The sequence below is a fragment of the Talaromyces proteolyticus genome (assembly GCF_021365285.1).
Source record: "Talaromyces proteolyticus strain PMI_201 chromosome Unknown BGW36scaffold_9, whole genome shotgun sequence".
NCBI classification, from domain to species: Eukaryota; Fungi; Ascomycota; class Eurotiomycetes; order Eurotiales; family Trichocomaceae; genus Talaromyces; species Talaromyces proteolyticus.
Window position 1 is genome coordinate 657,267 of NW_025764285.1, and position 18,182 is coordinate 675,448.

The window sequence follows — 18,182 nt, forward strand, 5'->3', positions numbered from 1 at the left end:
TATAAGTAAATAATGGCTCTGCTATGTACGAGCACGTAGAGACTGAATGGAGAGGAAAGCGTTTGTGATCCGCTGTCGCTCGTGGGATCAGCATTTAAATCGCCCGCCAGCCTATCACAAGCCAATTTCTTGCAGATTCAGTCAGCCTGGATTGGTAGGAACGTCGCATATGTAGTGGCACTCCTCACATTGTGCGGTTATGCAGACAATAGTCGGTGAGCTCGATATTCATTTCGATGCTTTCTATGGTACATCAGTCTATATAACTCAAACACAACGCCACGCCGCATATGCCAAAGAAATGAGAAAAAAAGAGCGAAGTGGTGCGATATAATACATATATGTAGATGTTTGATCAGAGCGCGAGATGACTCAAAATATCCTGCGCCGTTGTGGGTTGCAAGGAGTGGAATTCACCATCGCCGTTCTCGTGGTCTTCCCCCTCAGTGTGTTTTGGAATAGCGATGAGACCATGGTAAATCAAGTACCCGATCATTGCCGTCAATCCCGCCGTAACAGAGGCAACAGTAATATAGATCTCTCTCCTCTGCGCAACAGCATAATTTGAAGCAAGTTCCTTCTCATATTCAGTCGTATTTTCATCGTCGTTCGATTTGATATCTTGTCGGAGCCGGTCGTTCGATCGAAAGTCTCTAACAACGGGAGTCGCATCAGCGAGGGTGTTGAGAAGCGTGCTACCAATTTTGGCGACATTAACCCGCTCGGGTTGTCTCCATGGAAGAATGCCTGACGTGTTGGAAGCGTCGGAAAAGGCGTCGACAGGATTCACCACCCCGAAACATTCATCCCGCATGCGTTGGACGTACGTTGCTAGTCGCGGTGCTTTCGCACGTAACGAATCACTCAACCACGCGGAGGGGACTTTTGGGACCAGACTAAGCGAAAGATATCCCGTCACCAACACATCAAGAGTGGACGGATAGTCATCCGAAAGTAGAAATTGTTTCTTCCCCAGAAGCTGTTCTAACGGCTCAAATAGCTCCGCTGTCAACGCATCTAGTCTGAATCTACTACTTTGAGCCGTCTTACCAAGCAGCGTCGAGACTGTCTCGCGGGGTCGGGAGATCAAATTCTTGGGGATCTGGCCTGCTGCCACGGCGGCGGATCGTGCTCGTGCCTGGGTTTCTTCGGTTGCTTCGAGATCTAGGGAGGAGAGACCGAGATGCGCGGTGCGGTGTTTAGCGGCGGTTCGCAGCTTTGGAGGAAGTATCCATTGATTCGGCCATGTTAGGATGGCACCGTACGCAGGGGAGGTGCAGGCATAGTAGTTTTGGCTGGAGACAAAGAGGGAGAGGTCGATGAGGAGTTGACCGTTGGATTCGGTCAAGGCAGAGAATCTGCGTTAACCGGTTAGGTCCTCGTTCTTTCTTAATTTGCGTTAAATTCACCGACTCACGCTATATTATCAGCCTCCTGAAGCGCAGTCCATTGCGAGTTGAGAGCCCAGGCCCCATCCGAGATTTTTCGCAAATAATCAACAATGTTCCTGAATTTTGACACCCATGTGGCGCCATCTTTCAAGGCGGGCAGCTCATCTAACATAATCAATTAGACATTTCACTAGAAATGACAGAAATCGAATCGCAATCAAAACCATGGACGTACTGTTTGGAGACACAGAAGGGTCACTCGTTGCAACCAAAACCCATTCAGTCTTCGGCACTGTCTTGACCAAATACGCAATTGTGGCCAGGCATTGGGCGTCGATGGAGGGCAAAGAAAAGGCAGGCCCCCACACGTGAAGTTCGAGCATGATTAGCTAGCAAATATTATGGTTGTTGATGCTAGCTGCTGAGCATCAAAGGCCGGCTAGAACTGCTGACTAGTCGGGGCGGAGCATCACGTGATACGCTCCTGCCCGCGGCCCGCCAGCAACAGGGTACTTTCAGTGCGGCGGGGTGTCGACGTTTCACATTGTATTGTGTTATCATCGTGTCGCACAGATTCATTTGCGTCGTTGCTCATGACTCAGTCATAATGTTATCTCTACGATAGTACGAAGGCCAAGATATCAAATACAATAATACACTAGCAGCCTGTATCGCACCATCGCTGCATAAGCGCGTCAGCTTCTGGCCCATTCTTGTTGGATGTCATCATCAACGATAACGCAAGCGGTGCGAGCGAGCGATTTATGACTATTCAGCGTCAGATGACCATCGGAAGATATCGATAGAGAGCACCAATAACCGGGTTTGATACATATTGCATGCGCTATTAATATAATCCGTGGTTGGACGCAATTTATATCCAACAAATAGTGACACTTGTTATTAGTGCACTGTATCAGGTTTTCGGCCGAGTTGTTGTTTCAGGCAAAACCAGGATAGTCGGTAGTATTCGTTGGTACATAAAATGACCTGTAGCATTATTATTCCCTTGCAGCTGGTCAGCCCTACTCATATACCCTGTACGATATACGTGCTGCGGCCCAAACCCCCTGTGAGCTGAACATCGAATGTGATGAGCAACCCCTCACCCTAGCCGACTTGGCCTTCAGGGCCGGCTCCTTACTATCTCATGTGGAATGGCTGAGGCTCAGACTACTACATTACTCGGCACTAATGTGAGTAATCATGAGTAATGAAGCTATCGTAATGGTGATGGTAATAATGGCGGTCACAGTAATGGTATATGATAGTATTACATTAATGAGATACAAAGCAAGTCGGAGCTGCACCGACGGGTATTTAACAGAGCGAAAAAAAAGATATGATAATGATGTAGATGTAATGCAGCCAAACGCCAAGAACGCATGCGCGAACGCGAAGTTTCAACTCCCACGGCGATCCGGATGAGGTACGTAAACAGCAAGTTCCGACTTCACACGTGGTGCGGACGACGTGGGGTCAGCAGCGGCACAGGGGACGCGGCCAATTGCGCAACGGTTCGGAGGTGGCTGCTTGATGGGCTACTCAAAGGAAAACACCGATCGTTCCACCGTTGATCGATGACGATGGCGATGATGTCTTCGGTTGGTTAGGCCGGGACTGTGCCGTCTCATTGGTTGGTGTTTTGTCTCCAACCTGGCCAGTCAGATCAAAGCTCTGCCAATGCCGAGGGATCTCCAGGTCATGCGTGCAAAATCCGATGTGAAACAAACCCGAGCCGAAAACAATCCGAAAGTACTGAATGCTGAATGCAGCGAGCGCTAGACACTCGGTATGTAGCAAGCCATGTATATGTAGTCATTCGTGAGACGTAGCGGCAGGGTAGGCAGGCTGCAGCCGGCTGCAGTCCTTTGCTCCACCACCCGCGACAAGAGACATGCAGACAGAGCGCGATTATTTCGGGGTTGGAGGCAGAGGGCCAGTTGGCGGCGGGCCAGGGCATGGCGGGAAAGAAGTCTGAGAGTAGGAAGGCATGTTGATTGTTGTTGTGTACCGAGTACGGAGGAGAGACTTGATGGTAGGATGGTAGGTTTGTATGAATGTATACAGAGTGGCTGCAAGTAATGTGTAGCAGAAACAGTAGCAGTGCCAGTGGCAGTGTAGTAGGCAGATGTCCTAGGAGTTCTTGGAGAGTGAACGGGCGCAGGCTGTATTTATAAAGCAGATCCATGCTGCCTGAAAAAAAAGATGGAGGCATGATAAATTAAGATGGGCTCCGTACGTAATACTAGCGGTATCAAAGCCCCACCGGCACTCCCGGTACGCCGCTTACCGCAGCAAGTCATGACGCAAGGACTCCAGCCTTACCAGTAACAATCCTCATTATTGAGGCGTTGCAACTTGCCAGGTTAGGTTACACGGCCACTCGCGTCAGGAGTTTGTGGCACTTTGTGCGACTACTGTGTCGTGAATCTTCTCAGCCGAAGGCCGTCTGGCGGTACCCGATCTCCCCGTTAGATCCTGTGCAGCTGAAACAATATGTTACAGCAGTTACACTTTGTGTACACTTACACAGTCCAATGCATGGGACCGCTCCGTTTCTTTCTTTTTCTTTTTCCGGACACGAGAAGCAGGAGCACATAATAGTAAAAGAAGTAATTACTATTATCATTATTATTATTATTATTATATGTAACATAAAATAAAGATACAAAGATACAAATCACTAAGATTTGCACCCCACATGACCAGCCGATTAGAGTTACCGTTGAAGACGTGGTATCGGAATCGCTGCGCTGACTAACCCTGTGCAGGCGAATGTGCCCAGCAAGTTACAACCCACAAAAGGGGCACGTTTCAACCCCTGGCGAATTCGCTCTGAAATAAGCACATTTCCATCAAACAATAGTGGATTGGGTTGATTCTCCGATTATTCGAGCGATAACGAGGCCACCGGGCTGAACCGAGCAGAGGTGATGCCTTGTCTTACCTGCCGCAATGCAGGGGTTGCCCCACAGCGTGAGTCACGAGCTCGATATGTTGCTAGCGATACTATTATTATTATTTACTAATATTTAATTAGTATTTTGCTATTATTACTATTTATTGATTCTGATCCTGGTGAACAAAGCCACAGCCTCAGCCTTGCTTCAGCCTTCGCAGGCCCTGCTCGTAGGACTATAATCCGCCGCCCGCTCGAACTGTAATGCGAATAACCATGGCTCTATCTGAGAAGGCGACTATTAAGGCTTTAAGAGCATGTCCCGGCAGCCTGGCTCGGAGGACGGCTCGCAACCTTCGGCGTATGCGTATTACCGCTCCCGCCTGGCGTTGCGTATCAAGCTATGCCAGGGCCTGCATGCCACATTTGTGAGTCAGTGTCTGTGAAATCTATAGCACATCCCATATGTACGACTCGTTTAGTGCTGCAGTACTACAATGCGGTCGAATCGTGGTCTTGAGTATTATATTAACGGAATCATCGTGTATTATTGGACTTTTATCATTATTATTTTTATATGTGCAGTCGACTGTTCTTATGACTGGGCTCGGCTCTCGCCAGATATTCTGTAATAATTTTTTTTTGCTTTCGATTTGCCCAACAATGAGGTTTTAATAAATTAATCATACATTACATTACGGTGGATTGTCAGAGCGGCTCCGTAGGGCCGAAACACTCCATCGTTCATCCTTCATTCCGATCGACAAACACACACTGCGATTTCTCCAACTCGCCATTGTAGATTAATATTAGTTGTATAATTCATGGCTCACAGCAGATCCAAGATCGCCATTGCCATTCAATTATCGAACCTAGGTAGAGCTGGTACAGTAATAATATTAATTGCTATTCAATACGTATTCCAACGCTTATCGCCGACATTAATCAAATAGGGTTACAGTGGCGTCTTCTAGAAGATACCGGCGTAAGGAATAAAACACTTTCAAATGAGAGTCCCGATCTGGCTAGCGCGTACGCGACACCTGATCTGACCCGAATCAGTGGCACAGGCACAGCCGCAGTCAGCTCGCCCACGCTTAAGGTCAACGGAGAGCTAGTTTATAGATGATATAGCTGCTTTATGCTGCCGGCTAATTATTCGGTTCGCAGCAAGTCGATACGAACACCCCCAAGCCAATTCATACCGAGGGACTCCGTACGTACCACGAAAACACGGTCGTTAATAAATACGCGTATCAAAGGTATCGTCGTCATAGACAATGTAGATCCACCGCCTCCCCGCCTCAACCACACTTCCCACCCACCCTCCACCGCCACCCTGCCAATCACACCGCCCCTTCTGCGGAACGGTGTGCTAGTCTACCCCTTTTTTTCTTTCCTTTTCCTTCCCCCTGACCACATGGCAGGCTGCAAAAGTGTGAAAATTGACGTCGACGACCCAACATTCAACAAGTCAACGGATGATTCGGGCTCCACTCGTGTTCTCGCCGTTATTCATACCCCATGTATTTTATATTTTGATTTCTTTTGTACGCAGTTTTTTTTTGTGCGGACAGTGTCGGTGAACGGTTAACCGATGGATGACCCGCCCCTGGATCGGGATTGAGGATTTCTAGTGCATTTTTGCCACGTGAATTATGAATAATAACATTTGGTGATATTAATCTGCGTATCAAGGGGTGGAAATTTCTAATTGCTCGGTTCTGTCGGATGTTGAAACAAACAAACGAACGACCTATCATTCTTCAGCTTGACTGGAACATGATTACATGCATGGGTATGAACCGAGAAGTCCGTCAGTATTCCTGATTTGCAGAAGCTGGTCGGCTATTAAGGCATTCAACGGCTATGTTTGCCTTTTCCCCCTGCTTCCTCTTTCTTTCTTTTTTCCCGCAGAACAAGTTAATTACTGACCAGCCCGCATTCTTCCGGGCACCTTCTGAAAATAAACTATGAACTATTCTTCGGCGACCATATCACCTCATCCTAAACTGTACTGCCCCTGGAGATCATTGCACGGGCCTTCCCTAGCCAAAAGTAAAACTTTAGGCGTTAGCAGGATGTTAACGGTCTAAGTGCGGTGTGCGATAGAGATTGGATACCTCCATGTTGGACTGTGTGTCAATTCAAAATTCAACATTAATATCACTATGAACCATGCTTCGTAATCATGATTTAGTGTGGGGTGACGAGTCTGTCGTCAAATCGTCGCGAGATAACGTATGCCCAAGTCAAGACTAGTTTGACTATATGCAATGCACGACCGATGCGGGCATGATCGATAGTCTGTCACCCATGCGTTGATTGTGATCGGATGGTTTGTGTACGGGGTACACCCGTGCGTTCGCACCGAATAGGATATGTAAGTTGATGTTGATGCCATGGACCGACGATCAGGATAACGCTGAATGCAGATAAGCGGCGCACTGGGAGTTCTGGCAAATGACGGTCATCTCCATCACACCACTCCTATAGTCTCCTATAAGAGTGCAAACCCAATCACATCACATCACATCACCTGTTCGATACCGATCATTTCCTCTCTCAGGCTTTACTCCCGTCTCTTCGGCTTCTGCCTTACTCCTCAAGACCCGACTGCACCTGTGTTCCAATCCACTCCTCCATCAATGCCGTGGATGCCGGTGCTGATTTCGTCCTACCCCCTGTCTTGCGAGTCACCAGTAAACACAATGTCCAGCCCCAAATACTGAACCCTTCGTAGCTTGTCGTAAGCTGCAGCTTCTTATCACCCGGTTCATCCTCCTCCAAATCCCTGTCCTTCGCACCCTCGCTCGTCCTACTTTCCGAACCCGTCTCAGGGATATCATCTATCGAGATATCGGCCTCCTCGTCACTCTCCACCAGAATCACTTCCTCAGCCGTAGTTGCTGTCCCGGTGAGTTTATTGGAATTGCTCCTAATCGCGCCCCGTTTCCCGAATTCCTTCTGCTTCGTAAGCAGCGAATGCCTCGTCCCGGACTCCCGCAAAAACATCACAACTTCGAAATCATCTACAAGCCAACCTCATCAGCATATCTCTCCACATATACGCAAGCCCATATCAATTGATAACTATACCTTCTACGAGAACATCTTTCACTGGATTACTTTTCTTCTTCGCCAGTGCCCTCTCGTTCTCCTCGCGTAATTTAGGAAGAACCAATGGCTTGATCGTTGCGAATATGCGGGGTAGGACTTGGTGGTTGGAGAAGAGAAGCCACCGCGCGTCAGATGGGTTCTCGAGGTAGATCCGGCATTCGAGGACGGAGTATTTGCTGATGCGAAGATATCTGCGGATTGGGGCCATGATAAAGTCTGTAGGGTTTTATAGAAGTGTTTTGATAGATGTAGGGAAAATGCAGCTAGGGCAAGTTATGACGTAACACGTGATATGTCACGTGAACACGTGAATCACGACGCGTATAAATTTATTTTTTGATAATCGATCAAACTACTTGAAATAACTAGCATATAGCATAATATTCTAGAATATCGTAAATAATGTATCATACAGACATCTTCATCGCAATGGACTTATGAGGATCATATCCCTTGATCACAAAATCCTCCGCCTTCCAATCATCAATGCTGCCGCCCTTCTCGCGAGTAATCTCTAATCCTGGAAACTCCCTCGGCTCACGCTCAAGTTGCGTTTTGAGCGCATCGACATGGTCAAGGTAGACATGTGCATCCCCCATAACATGGGTCAGACTGCCGGGTACCAGATCGCAAACGTGTGCGAGCATGTGGGTCAACAAGGCATAACTTGCAATGTTGAACGGGACACCAAGCCCCATGTCACAAGATCGCTGGTACAGCTGACAGTGAAGATGGCCCTTGGGTTTCTCAGCAGTACTATCTCCATTTTGTGACGTTGCTTGTGATGGAGTCTTCTGCTTTTGTCTTGGGTACGAAACATAAAACTGTGCAAACATATGACACGGCGGAAGAACCATCTTCGACATATCCTTCGGGTTCCACGCACTCAGGATCAATCTTCGATCAAACGGGTTCGTGCGGAGCTTATGTATGATACTCGCTAATTGGTCAACGCCTTGTCCCGTATAATCGGTCTGCGCATCCACATATTCAGCACCGAAATGCCGCCATTGAAAGCCATAAACGGGGCCAAGGTCGCCCTCTGCACGATCAGTTAGGCCCAAATTATCCAGGAATTCGCGGGACCCATTGCCGTCCCAAATTTTAACACCAATGTCGCTGAGGGTGCGAGACGAGGTGTCGCCTTTGATAAACCAGAGTAGTTCGGCGATGATGGCGCGCGAGAAGACTCTTTTCGTCGTAAGCAATGGCAAGATGGGACTGCCATGTGCGTTGAGAGAAAATTTTAGAGGACGTGGAGCAAATATAGAGTATGTTCCAGTTCCGGTGCTAAGGGTATACCGCGTTAATTGTCTATATCCCTTCTTTGCCTGGCGCGTCGACACGCGTCAGGGTTCTTGACTTACCGGTCTGGTCGATGTTCGCCATGGTCAAGGATTTCGCGCACCAGCTCCAGATATTGGTGCTCTTCATGATTCGATGCTACTGTGGTACTCGGAACTGTAGACATTTTTGCGATGCGTGAGTTAGAAATGCAGGAGTAATCCCATTTTCAGCATTCCTTAATAATTTAGTTCGCGTCCCTGGCAGAATGGCGGGGTTCACTAATACGGAAGGCGGTATGCAGCTCAGTCTAATTGTTTTGAGTAATAACACGTGACCTAGAAACTTTTTCAAGTTTGTTACGGGAAAAGCACTTGCACAAAAACAACCCTTTGTATAGGACCCGAGTTCCTGCCTGAGGCAATGAAAAATATACTACAATAACATCCGCATCCACGATTTATTATTGTCGCATCTTGACTCACGCTACCTACGAGTGATGTCGCAATATTATAATATTTAGAAAATTATTCCTTTCCCTAGGCTTGAGATTATTCATTGATCAATATTAAAGGAGAGCACGTAGTACGCTCCCCGTTGATCTTGATTGTTGATCTCGATATAGCGGAGATTGAACACGCGTAACCAAAAGGGTTGAAGGGCCGGAACAGCTTACTTGCTATTTAGTCAATTCAAATAATAATTATCGAACTATGTGCTCTGTAACTTTGTTATGCCAATTCAGTAGATCTAGACCGTGTTGAATGAAAAAACTATTCAGCAAAACGTTTTATAAAGTCATCCAAATAATAGTTGGAATCCCCCTGAATGAATGTCAGTCAATGCGGTCCGCGAATAGTCCAAGCAAAACAATAAAAACAAAGACGCTCAGCCACGCCGCAATGTTTTTCAATTGAAGTTTAAACTAAAGGATCAAGCCAAGGAGTGCTCTTTTTCTAGGCAGCTGTCAAAGCGTGTTCCCTTTCAGGTTAGCCTAACTGCCGTGGATGTAAGTCTTCGTGCTGCGCTGAAGTTCGTCTGAATCAATTTGATGTTTCACTTTTAGCTGATTCACTATGCCGCCACAGTCATCTTCATTGGCTTAGAGTAAGACATGCCGTTGACGAACCACTGTGTAGATTAGCTGCTAAGCCCCTTTACTGGAGCAGGTACTAGTTACGTTGTTAACGATAGACAGATAGATCAAAGCACCGGTCAATTCGGAAGTCTAGACCTCATTGGACACGTAGACACTAGGTTTGATTGTACAACTGGATTATAGGTAATCGTCAAACATTGATTGAACAATTAAAGCCACTCATATATATACAAGAAAACCATAAAATTTTGACTGGAAAAGTAGACAACCTATGAAGTCCTGATCGACGAGTCGTGCGGACCGCATAATGTCAGGTACATATGTATACTAGCTACCAAATGAGGTATGTTAAAGAAAAAGCTCAAGCAAAACCACACTAAACGTGCCAAACTATCTGGGACAAGGGCATTTAACCACTGTAGCCGAGAGTGGCGTTGAGAGCAAGACGGCCAGCAGGAATATTGCCGCCGATCCCACCGACAGCCTTTTCGTCACTAGTGTAGGCATTGGTAACGGTGCCCAAGTTGGTTGTGATGGATGAGATAACGCCGTTGCCCTCGATGAGCAAGCCAGGAAAGTTGGTTTGGCTAGCAAGTTGGGCCTGGATTGCAGAAACGTCAAAGCCGGACCAGCCATCGTGATCGGCGTTAGCGAAGTCAAATTCGCCCCAGAAACCGAGGACGCTGCCGTAGCTGTTGCGAGGGATGTCTTCGCTGGCTGGAAGACCGACGAAGCCACCCTGGCTATCGCTGTCAATAGCGACATACTGAATGCTGCCGGCAGGAACGGTGAAATCCACAGGGAACGACTTAGCATACCAGCCAGTAAGCTGATCCTCTTGGTCGCACTTGTTCCAGAAAATAACATGGTAGTCCTCAGTAAGGGCACTGCCGTCGAGAGAAACGGTGTAGTCGTATTTGCTGAGGTCGGACTCCTCAATGCGAATAATGTTAGAGCCATAGGGGATGCCTTGGTTACCGCAGTAGGTGTCTCCAGAACCAGTTGGCTGGGTCTGTCCACCGAACCCAGTGGGGAAGGCACTGCCGGTGGAGGTAGGAGAAGTAGTAGCAGTGGTGGTAGTAGGGACAGCAGTGCTGCTGCTGGCAGCAACAGCATCGTTTTGCACAGCAGCGTTCTGGACACCACCGGCAGCGGGAGCCTCAGGGGCAGCGGTTGGGCCAGCGTAGGTGTTGCGCCAAGTCTCGACCTTGCCATCAATGACAGCAGTAACGATGTCACCAACAGCTCGGGCAGGGTGCTGGTGGCGGCGCTCGTGGATGTGAGAGCGAGCCATGGCACTGCCGGCAGTGAGAGCCGTCAAGAGAAGGGCGGTGTTCTTGAACTGCATTTTGGTGGATTGTGTAGTCAATTAAGTAGTGGTTTGAGGTAGAAAAGGCCTGAAGGGAAGAACTGATTTAAAGAGCGTCACAGTGGTTGTCAAGGAGTGGAAGTGAGCAATTAGCTCCAAGTGAATGTAGGGATCCCTGGAAGGGTTGAATTGAACTGGCAAACAGGCGCTATTCACGGAGGGAGAGGCGAGGAAGAAAAGTCGGGAGGAAAAGCAGTGGGCAGGAATAATAAGGAGATCAGGAAGGGGGCGGCCGGCCATGGCAGCTGGGCCCAGCGTGGACTTCATATTCCCCCAAGGTCAGGAACAGCGCTTTAATTGGCCGCCTTCTGTTTACTAGCCTTGAGTGGGTCGGCGGGGCGGCCGCAGTCTCGACTATGTTCCTGCTTAAGGCGGGCTGCGGTTGTACAGCTAGTCCTGATCAGGGCTGAGTAAAAGACTAAGGCTAGGTTAGTCCTTATTCGTGCTGACGAACCTTGGGTTAGTGTTATTTAGTACGACATATCCCCGACAATAATATAATTAATTAATAACTATATTATTGTGCGATTGGCCCGCCGTACCATCGGACTCCAGCCTTGCCCCAATCGGGCCAATCCTCCACGACGTGACTGGCCCGTCCCAAAACTCCTCAATTTCTGGGCCGTCGCTGACCGTGCCAGTGCAATCTTCGTCACCCACCATGTCATCAGCGCCCCTGTTGTTACGTAGGCTCCGTACGGAACACTCGATTTGCTCTATACATAGTACGAAGCGTGTACACATCATGCAATGTTTCATCAGCGTCGAATCGTTTCCTCTGCTGCCAGAAATTTGAAGCTGCCAGTGGTATGTACCTACCCGGTGCAGAAAGGCGAATACCGTCCGATGCAAATGCAATAACAGCACAATGCAACGTGGCGACACCAGCGCCATCCCGTGTGATTGTGATCTCATCGGCACTTGCCATGTCCAACGCACCAGAATAAAATGAAATAAACAATGCTGATCTCGCTCGCGATAAATTTCCATTCCATATGCCAATAAGTGATAACAAGACCATACCTAGGGGCCGCGGCCGATTGCCTCACTAAGAGCGCATCGACTATCAATTCCATGCTATTCGCCACATCAGAATCATTAGCCACATTGTTTGACGCTTGACACTTGTCATGCCATCATGCTTGCTTGTTCTTGTTATTATCATGGCGACATCGGAAATGAAGACGAAGAAGAGTTTTCTTGTCTTGCCACTGCATTGACAATACTAGAAAACTCCGCTTTCAGGCCGCCAACGACGTGTCCACTACTGTTGTGTGATGCGATACCCTAACCTGCCATGGAATGATAACGCTGATCACTGCACCGGAGAACTCTTAGGTATCCATCATTTTTACTGTGACACTTTGTATGGACACATGGTTCATGGAAAACCAAGGCAGGCTCCAGATTCGAGCGAACAGCATATGCTTCGGATACGAACTTGGCCTCCACATAGCTGTTTCAAACTACGTGAAATGAAATCTTACTGTCGTAACACGTAGTTCCTTGTTGGTCATACATGCCAGCTTTTGGTTGTGTTTGTGAACCATCATATGAAAATCTCGAATACATGTAGTTGATGGTGATCAAATTATTGTGAGATCATATATGATATCGGATCTACTACGAGCCTAGTACGAGGGCATTAATGGTCAGATCGCTTGACTAGGAGAATATAATTTTATAGTAGTGGATACAGTTTTATCCACCGACCAGGTCTGGACTGGATCGATCACTTGCGAATTGTTACCGACTTTTCATCCATCATGCCAGAATCCCCACCGGGCCACTCTTTGATCCCCACGACGCTGTGGAGCAAGGAAGTTTTCGGAATTTGAATTTTAATACGAATATTAATCATGGAAAATGCTGTGTCCACCTCCGTGTTCTAGCCAGTCTAGTCAGGATTTTGTTGAAGATCAATCAGCCTATCAAGGATTATCGAATTTTCCTCCGTGCACGCCAGCCCAACCCGATTGAGTAATCCGACGCCGCCGGCTGTACACTCCGAAGTGGCCATGCGTTGATTAAGAATTTCTCATTCTTATTTTGTTAGGGGCAAAATCATGAATATAGAATCGATAACTCTCAGCACTAGGGGGTCATCCATGTCAAATTAAAGTAGATAATTGTTTACGCCTAACAAAGCGTAAACAGAATACCAAATCCGGCGTTTTCGTTGCTTCGTGTGGGACGTCCCGAGCCGATTGACAGACAGACCACTTTATCATGTGACTTAATAACCCTAACCTATGCCCTTAGCCCTAATAAGATCTACGTCCGTGCTCATCAACTCATCCGATAACCTTCAATATGTCGAGCTGTGTATCAACCAAATGGTTTTTTGGATGCCTTCAAGGTATAAATATTCTATTATTTTATCCCCTGTTTCTCGTCGTCTCTTGTCTGATTGTGAAAATCCCCTGCCATGAAAGTGTCGATAATAGTTGAGCTGGGCGACAATCAGAGAAACTAAGGGGGAAAATATAGGAAGCTAGACATAACTTATAAATCTTTTATACGATGCAAAAGAATATTCTAGCTTATTCGTAACGTTGTACGGGTGCATTTGACTTTCACGGCGATCCTATTTCTTGGATCTTTAATCGTGTCCGGAACAGGTTAGCCCGCGATCTCCGCGCCACTCGCCGGAGGCGACGTGCTCGATTAAAGATGGAACTCGACTTGCATCTATCATTCAACCAAAGAATGCGCATAACTTCGCCATAAAGAAGCACCATTTATTACTGAAATTCTGTACTGACATACTCTGAAATACCTATTCTATGGCACGATCCGCCATCGTGCAGGAGTACGACTCTCAACAGCCCACCCGCTCCGTCACCTTCAGCCTCGATCAAAAGACCACGCACGAGCGACAGAACAATGGCATCACACGGCCGCAAGGATACAAAGTGTCGTGGCACGCCAACCCAGCTGTCGAAGCGCATCACTTCGGTCAGTCCCATCCTATGAAACCATGGCGCTTAACCCTCACAAAACAACTTGTCCTTGCATACGGAATGCACCATGCGATGGACCTGTATCTCTCGCGCGCAGCGACATTTGAAGAAATGGCGGATTTCCATAAGGAGGACTATTTGGACTTTTTACGACAGGTTATTCCCGCTGATATGGAAGCTGCCGAACAATCGGATCGCATCGCAAGTTACAACTTTGGGGACGACTGTCCAATTTTTGATGGGCTGTATAATTACTGTTCGTTGTATGCAGGGGGTACCGTGGACGCAGCACGCAAATTGGTGAACAATCAATCTGATATTGCTATCAATTGGTCTGGGGGTCTTCATCACGCAAAGAAGTCGGAAGCCAGCGGATTCTGCTATGTTAACGATATCGTCTTGGGAATTCTTCAACTGCTTCGACACCATCCGCGAGTTATGTATATCGACATTGATGTACATCACGGTGATGGAGTCGAGCAAGCGTTCTGGTCTTCTGACCGTGTCCTCACAGTCTCATTTCATAAATACGACAAGGATAATTTCTTCCCAGGCACAGGCGCCCTCGATAGCACCGGCCCTTCGCACCCACTCAACCCTGGCGCTCACCATTCCATCAATGTACCCCTCCACGACGGGATCGAAGACGACGACTATCTTCAACTTTTCAAGGACGTTATAGGCGCCTGCGTCGAAACCTACCAACCGGGCGCAATCGTACTACAATGCGGTGCTGACAGTCTCGGCTGCGATCGCCTGGGCTGTTTCAATCTCAATGTAACCGGTCATGGCGCTTGCGTCTCCTACACTAAGACATTCGGTATTCCACTTCTCGTTGTCGGCGGCGGTGGCTACACACCACGTAACGTATCCCGCGCCTGGGCCCATGAGACATCTATCTTGATCGATGCCGTCGACAAAATCGACCCTAATATCCCCGACACAGTCGCCTTCCGCAACCACTTCGGCCCCGATTACAGCCTTTTCCCCAAACTCTCAGAAATGCGCAAGATTGAAAACAAAAATTCAAAGCCGTATCTTGCAAATGTCGTCTCGGCCATCCGTGAACAGTTGAGGTATATGCAGGGAGCGCCGAGTGTGCAGATGAGCTATATCCCGCCAGATATTTTGGGGATGAGAGAGGATATGGAGAAGGAGATTGAGGATGAACAAGATATGATGGAAGAAGAACAAGATGATCGTGATGGTGCGGGTGTTTCTACATCGCGAGGCGGTACTGGGAGACGACGGGAGCTGGAACGCGGACTTGGTTCACGAGGTGAATTATCTGTGTGATTTATGTTTCTGTCTATTGGATATATCTGCTGCAGTACAACAGTCGGCGTCCTTGGTGAACATTTGTTGGTAAATTTGGATTATGGGGTTGGCGTTTTCCTCCGTATGTTGATTGTCAATTGACTGATACTCTCTGTACCACACTGTACATATTCAGAGAATAGCGTTGACTGTAAATACGACTTACAGAAATTGTTTACAGAATGAGATTGTATTCTCATATTTTCACATTCACTCCAGTTCTATTCTAGTGTATGAAAAATCAAACGTTCTCGTATTTGTTCAGAAAAAATATTCAGAACCACCTCCGATGAATTGTATAGATATTCCTAGAAAGAAGCAAAGAGAGTGAAAAAAAAGGATTATTAGTTAACCCAAAAGTAACACTCAAGTTAAATAACGTTGGCTATTTTTATTGTAGTCCCGCTTCCTCTCACCATTATATAATGACGATTTATCAACATGAATGAGATCTTTTGAGACGGGTATCTTGTAATTGTTAGTAAGCTGATAAACGCAAAGCACCGGCACTGATCAATAAAGATATGATCATTTCTCCTCTGCATCCACAAAGACATCTATATCCGACGTCTTCGAGTCTACTCTTTTTACTGGTTGCGGATTATTTGCAGTACCCGAGGGTTGTAAGGGTGCCATTAGGCCGGCCGCGCCATTACCACTGAGTAAATCCTGAGAAGCGGAGGCCTGTTGTTGTTGTGTTGGGTTAGCACCATCATCGTCAAAGTCGATTAGGTCATTGCCACCACTGCTGGGTGGCGGCTTGTTGGCGGCTTGCGATTTAGTGGCTAATATGCTCGACGATGATGCCGTTTGGCCGGGAAGGATGGGTGCAATGGCGAGTATTTGCTTGTTTGCTTTCTCGATATCCTGTGGGTCGCTATTATCCATAGTCATTAGCTAAGAACCAGACAGCGAGAAGAGGTCACTCACATCTCTGCATTGATGATCCAGTCAATATCTTCTTCTCCCTCCTCAGAGCCGCCGGGTCCGCCCTGAACAGCTCGGAAAAGTCGAGGGTGCCACTCCACACCATCTTCAGTGCGTTTTGCGGCTTCTTCACGTTGCCGATCTTCAATCTTGGTTTTCTCTGTGGTTGCTGCTTCATGGTCTCTGGCAAACAAGCCCTGAACAGTGCTATTCCAGAGCCTCTGAGACTCTCGATCACCCTGTTCGTCAAGCGGCCGTGTGCGAGGTGAAGTATGTTTTGCATGGGTAGCATCAAACAAAACTTCCTTCTTTCCAGTCTAGCCATAGGCTTTGTCAGATCATATCAGACCAGATAGAAAGATAAGCAAGACTTACAGTGTGATTTTTCAGAAACATTTCACCGTTCCAGAGACCGGAAATATCATAGTATACCTCGCCTGTCTGCTCATTTTTAATTGTTCCACCAATAGCATTGTATGTACCAGAAAAATATCCTTTTGTCTTGAACTCTAGATCTGCAACGAGGTGGTTTTCGGGACATCTAACGTAGCTGTGGTCGCCAAGTTCGTATTTCATTTTCCCGAATAAAATACCGCGAGCATACATATTGGGTTGGGTCAATATACTAATGACTAGTTAGGTCTGCGAGTCCTTTACGGGAGAAATCCACTTACTATCGTTCGCCTTTGGCCGGGTTCTTGCCGCGGTTCAAAAATCGTAAAATTGCTGTGCCTTCCATAAGACTTGCAGCAGAGTTACCCAAAAATTTACTTCGCGGCTTGAGCGTGCCATCTATTCTAATATGATGTTCGGGGGCCATGAAAAAGTAGCTAGATTTTGGCGGATGATGGGAAGTCTGTTCAGAAATATAATAGCCTCGAGTGCCATCTTGATAGTCCCAGTAGCAAGTGAACGTCTCTCCAAGGATGGGATTCAGTGGTTTCTTGACACCCCTATTAATATTTCACTGATTAGTGGTTGAATACGGCAGTTTTCATGGGACAGAGATGCTCACGGGGGCTTGATGTGCCAGCCACTCAGATAGAATTTGATCACGGAAACGAACCTCTCTAGCGGATCGTCAATATCGGGCATTGGTAGAAGCGTCTCTGGATGTGCCATAAAGCTATATTTTTGTTATTCACCGTCAATACCAATATTCCCGGTCGACGTACTTCGTTATTCTTTCCAGCATTGATCGGGGTTCGAGGATGAACGTAGGGAGCGTCACTCTGCTCAAGTCGGCTCCGGGACGTAGCTGAGATATAATGTGAGACAGGACTATTATCAACGAATATTTTATTAGCCGCAACCAATAATCAAAGCAATAGTATTTAGATGGCCTACCATTGCCCTGATCCGGCTCCACTATAGTCTCATCTTCCGGGCCGGAATTTTGCTCGTCACCGGATGACCTGTTGCCTGATCCAAGGGGTATTAACTTTTGACTAGAAATTCCAGTACTAACAGCGCTGAGAAAATCGATGATCTTCTCGTTCACAAGAGAGACGCTTACTCAAAGAAGTGCGGCGGTTTGAGTGGACGTGGGGGAGCGGCATGTTGTATAGCTGAGAGTATTATCGTCGTTGCTGTGATATTCTATACATACGGCGGAAACCAGTTCACGAGCAAGTACTGGCGGCCTCTCGTCGGTATATCACTATGATTGCGAACCCCGTCGAAACGATGGTTGATGTTGATGCCGTGACGGGTCTCGGCGGTAGTCAACCAAATCACTGCGGGGAAGCTGCCCAAAACACGAGGTGCGACAGGAGTAATTATTATCGCTGATGAATACTTTCAAGTCGGG

At 47.4% G+C, this 18,182-nt stretch overlaps 7 protein-coding genes across 7 annotated transcripts; 1 reads left to right on the forward strand and 6 right to left on the reverse strand.

Moving 5' to 3' along the window:
• Positions 1–344: 344 nt before the first annotated feature.
• BGW36DRAFT_210217 (Tom37 C-terminal domain-containing protein) lies at positions 345–2,185 on the reverse strand. The gene is made up of 3 exons (XM_046209924.1): positions 1,627–2,185; positions 1,418–1,556; positions 345–1,358 (listed from the first exon to the last, which is right to left on the reverse strand). Exons 1-3 carry the CDS (start codon positions 1,772–1,774, stop codon positions 356–358), a joined length of 1,290 nt encoding a protein of 429 aa, XP_046069433.1. The 5' UTR covers positions 1,775–2,185; the 3' UTR covers positions 345–355.
• Positions 2,186–6,891: 4,706 nt separating this feature from the next.
• BGW36DRAFT_429795 (uncharacterized protein) lies at positions 6,892–7,621 on the reverse strand (the record flags this gene model as incomplete). Its single annotated transcript, XM_046220738.1, has 2 exons — positions 6,892–7,325; positions 7,393–7,621. 2 exons carry the CDS (start codon positions 7,619–7,621, stop codon positions 6,892–6,894), a joined length of 663 nt encoding a protein of 220 aa, XP_046069434.1.
• A 96-nt stretch (positions 7,622–7,717) lies between these two features.
• BGW36DRAFT_345547 (thymidylate synthase) lies at positions 7,718–8,979 on the reverse strand. Its single transcript, XM_046213200.1, has 2 exons — positions 8,781–8,979; positions 7,718–8,703 (listed from the first exon to the last, which is right to left on the reverse strand). Exons 1-2 carry the CDS (start codon positions 8,882–8,884, stop codon positions 7,821–7,823), a joined length of 987 nt encoding a protein of 328 aa, XP_046069435.1. The 5' UTR covers positions 8,885–8,979; the 3' UTR covers positions 7,718–7,820.
• A 729-nt stretch (positions 8,980–9,708) lies between these two features.
• Positions 9,709–11,414, reverse strand: BGW36DRAFT_383669 (putative allergen). The gene has a single exon (XM_046216699.1). The coding sequence runs from the start codon at positions 11,142–11,144 to the stop codon at positions 10,206–10,208; it is 939 nt and encodes a 312-aa protein (XP_046069436.1). The 5' UTR covers positions 11,145–11,414; the 3' UTR covers positions 9,709–10,205.
• Positions 11,415–11,634: 220 nt separating this feature from the next.
• BGW36DRAFT_210339 (uncharacterized protein) lies at positions 11,635–12,298 on the reverse strand. The gene has a single exon (XM_046209925.1). The coding sequence runs from the start codon at positions 12,153–12,155 to the stop codon at positions 11,667–11,669; it is 489 nt and encodes a 162-aa protein (XP_046069437.1). The 5' UTR covers positions 12,156–12,298; the 3' UTR covers positions 11,635–11,666.
• A 1,558-nt stretch (positions 12,299–13,856) lies between these two features.
• Positions 13,857–15,653, forward strand: BGW36DRAFT_383672 (histone deacetylase HosA). Its single transcript, XM_046216700.1, has one exon. The coding sequence runs from the start codon at positions 13,952–13,954 to the stop codon at positions 15,422–15,424; it is 1,473 nt and encodes a 490-aa protein (XP_046069438.1). The 5' UTR covers positions 13,857–13,951; the 3' UTR covers positions 15,425–15,653.
• BGW36DRAFT_454169 (putative oxysterol binding protein) lies at positions 15,621–17,931 on the reverse strand (the record flags this gene model as incomplete). Its single annotated transcript, XM_046221895.1, has 8 exons — positions 15,621–16,322; positions 16,376–16,689; positions 16,748–16,997; positions 17,047–17,325; positions 17,388–17,498; positions 17,548–17,653; positions 17,720–17,794; positions 17,841–17,931. The coding sequence occupies 8 exons, from the start codon at positions 17,929–17,931 to the stop codon at positions 15,974–15,976; spliced, it is 1,575 nt and encodes a 524-aa protein (XP_046069439.1). The 3' UTR covers positions 15,621–15,973.
• Between the last annotated feature and the right edge of the window lie 251 nt (positions 17,932–18,182).

Excerpts from the sequence above, each read along its gene's own strand:
- BGW36DRAFT_383669 (XM_046216699.1), bottom strand. The coding sequence starts at position 11,144 with ATGCAGTTCAAGAACACCGCCCTTCTCTTGACGGCTCTCACTGCCGGC.
- BGW36DRAFT_383672 (XM_046216700.1), top strand. The coding sequence starts at position 13,952 with ATGGCACGATCCGCCATCGTGCAGGAGTACGACTCTCAACAGCCCACC.
- BGW36DRAFT_210339 (XM_046209925.1), bottom strand. The coding sequence starts at position 12,155 with ATGGAAATTTATCGCGAGCGAGATCAGCATTGTTTATTTCATTTTATT.
- BGW36DRAFT_210217 (XM_046209924.1), bottom strand. The coding sequence starts at position 1,774 with ATGCTCGAACTTCACGTGTGGGGGCCTGCCTTTTCTTTGCCCTCCATC. Across the intron at positions 1,557-1,626 it reads CCCTTCTGTGTCTCCAAACA|ATGAGCTGCCCGCCTTGAAA; the intron begins GTACGTCCATGG and ends TGATTATGTTAG. Across the intron at positions 1,359-1,417 it reads CAGGAGGCTGATAATATAGC|ATTCTCTGCCTTGACCGAAT; the intron begins GTGAGTCGGTGA and ends CGGTTAACGCAG.
- BGW36DRAFT_345547 (XM_046213200.1), bottom strand. The coding sequence starts at position 8,884 with ATGTCTACAGTTCCGAGTACCACAGTAGCATCGAATCATGAAGAGCAC. Across the intron at positions 8,704-8,780 it reads GGCGAACATCGACCAGACCG|CACCGGAACTGGAACATACT; the intron begins GTAAGTCAAGAA and ends GTATACCCTTAG.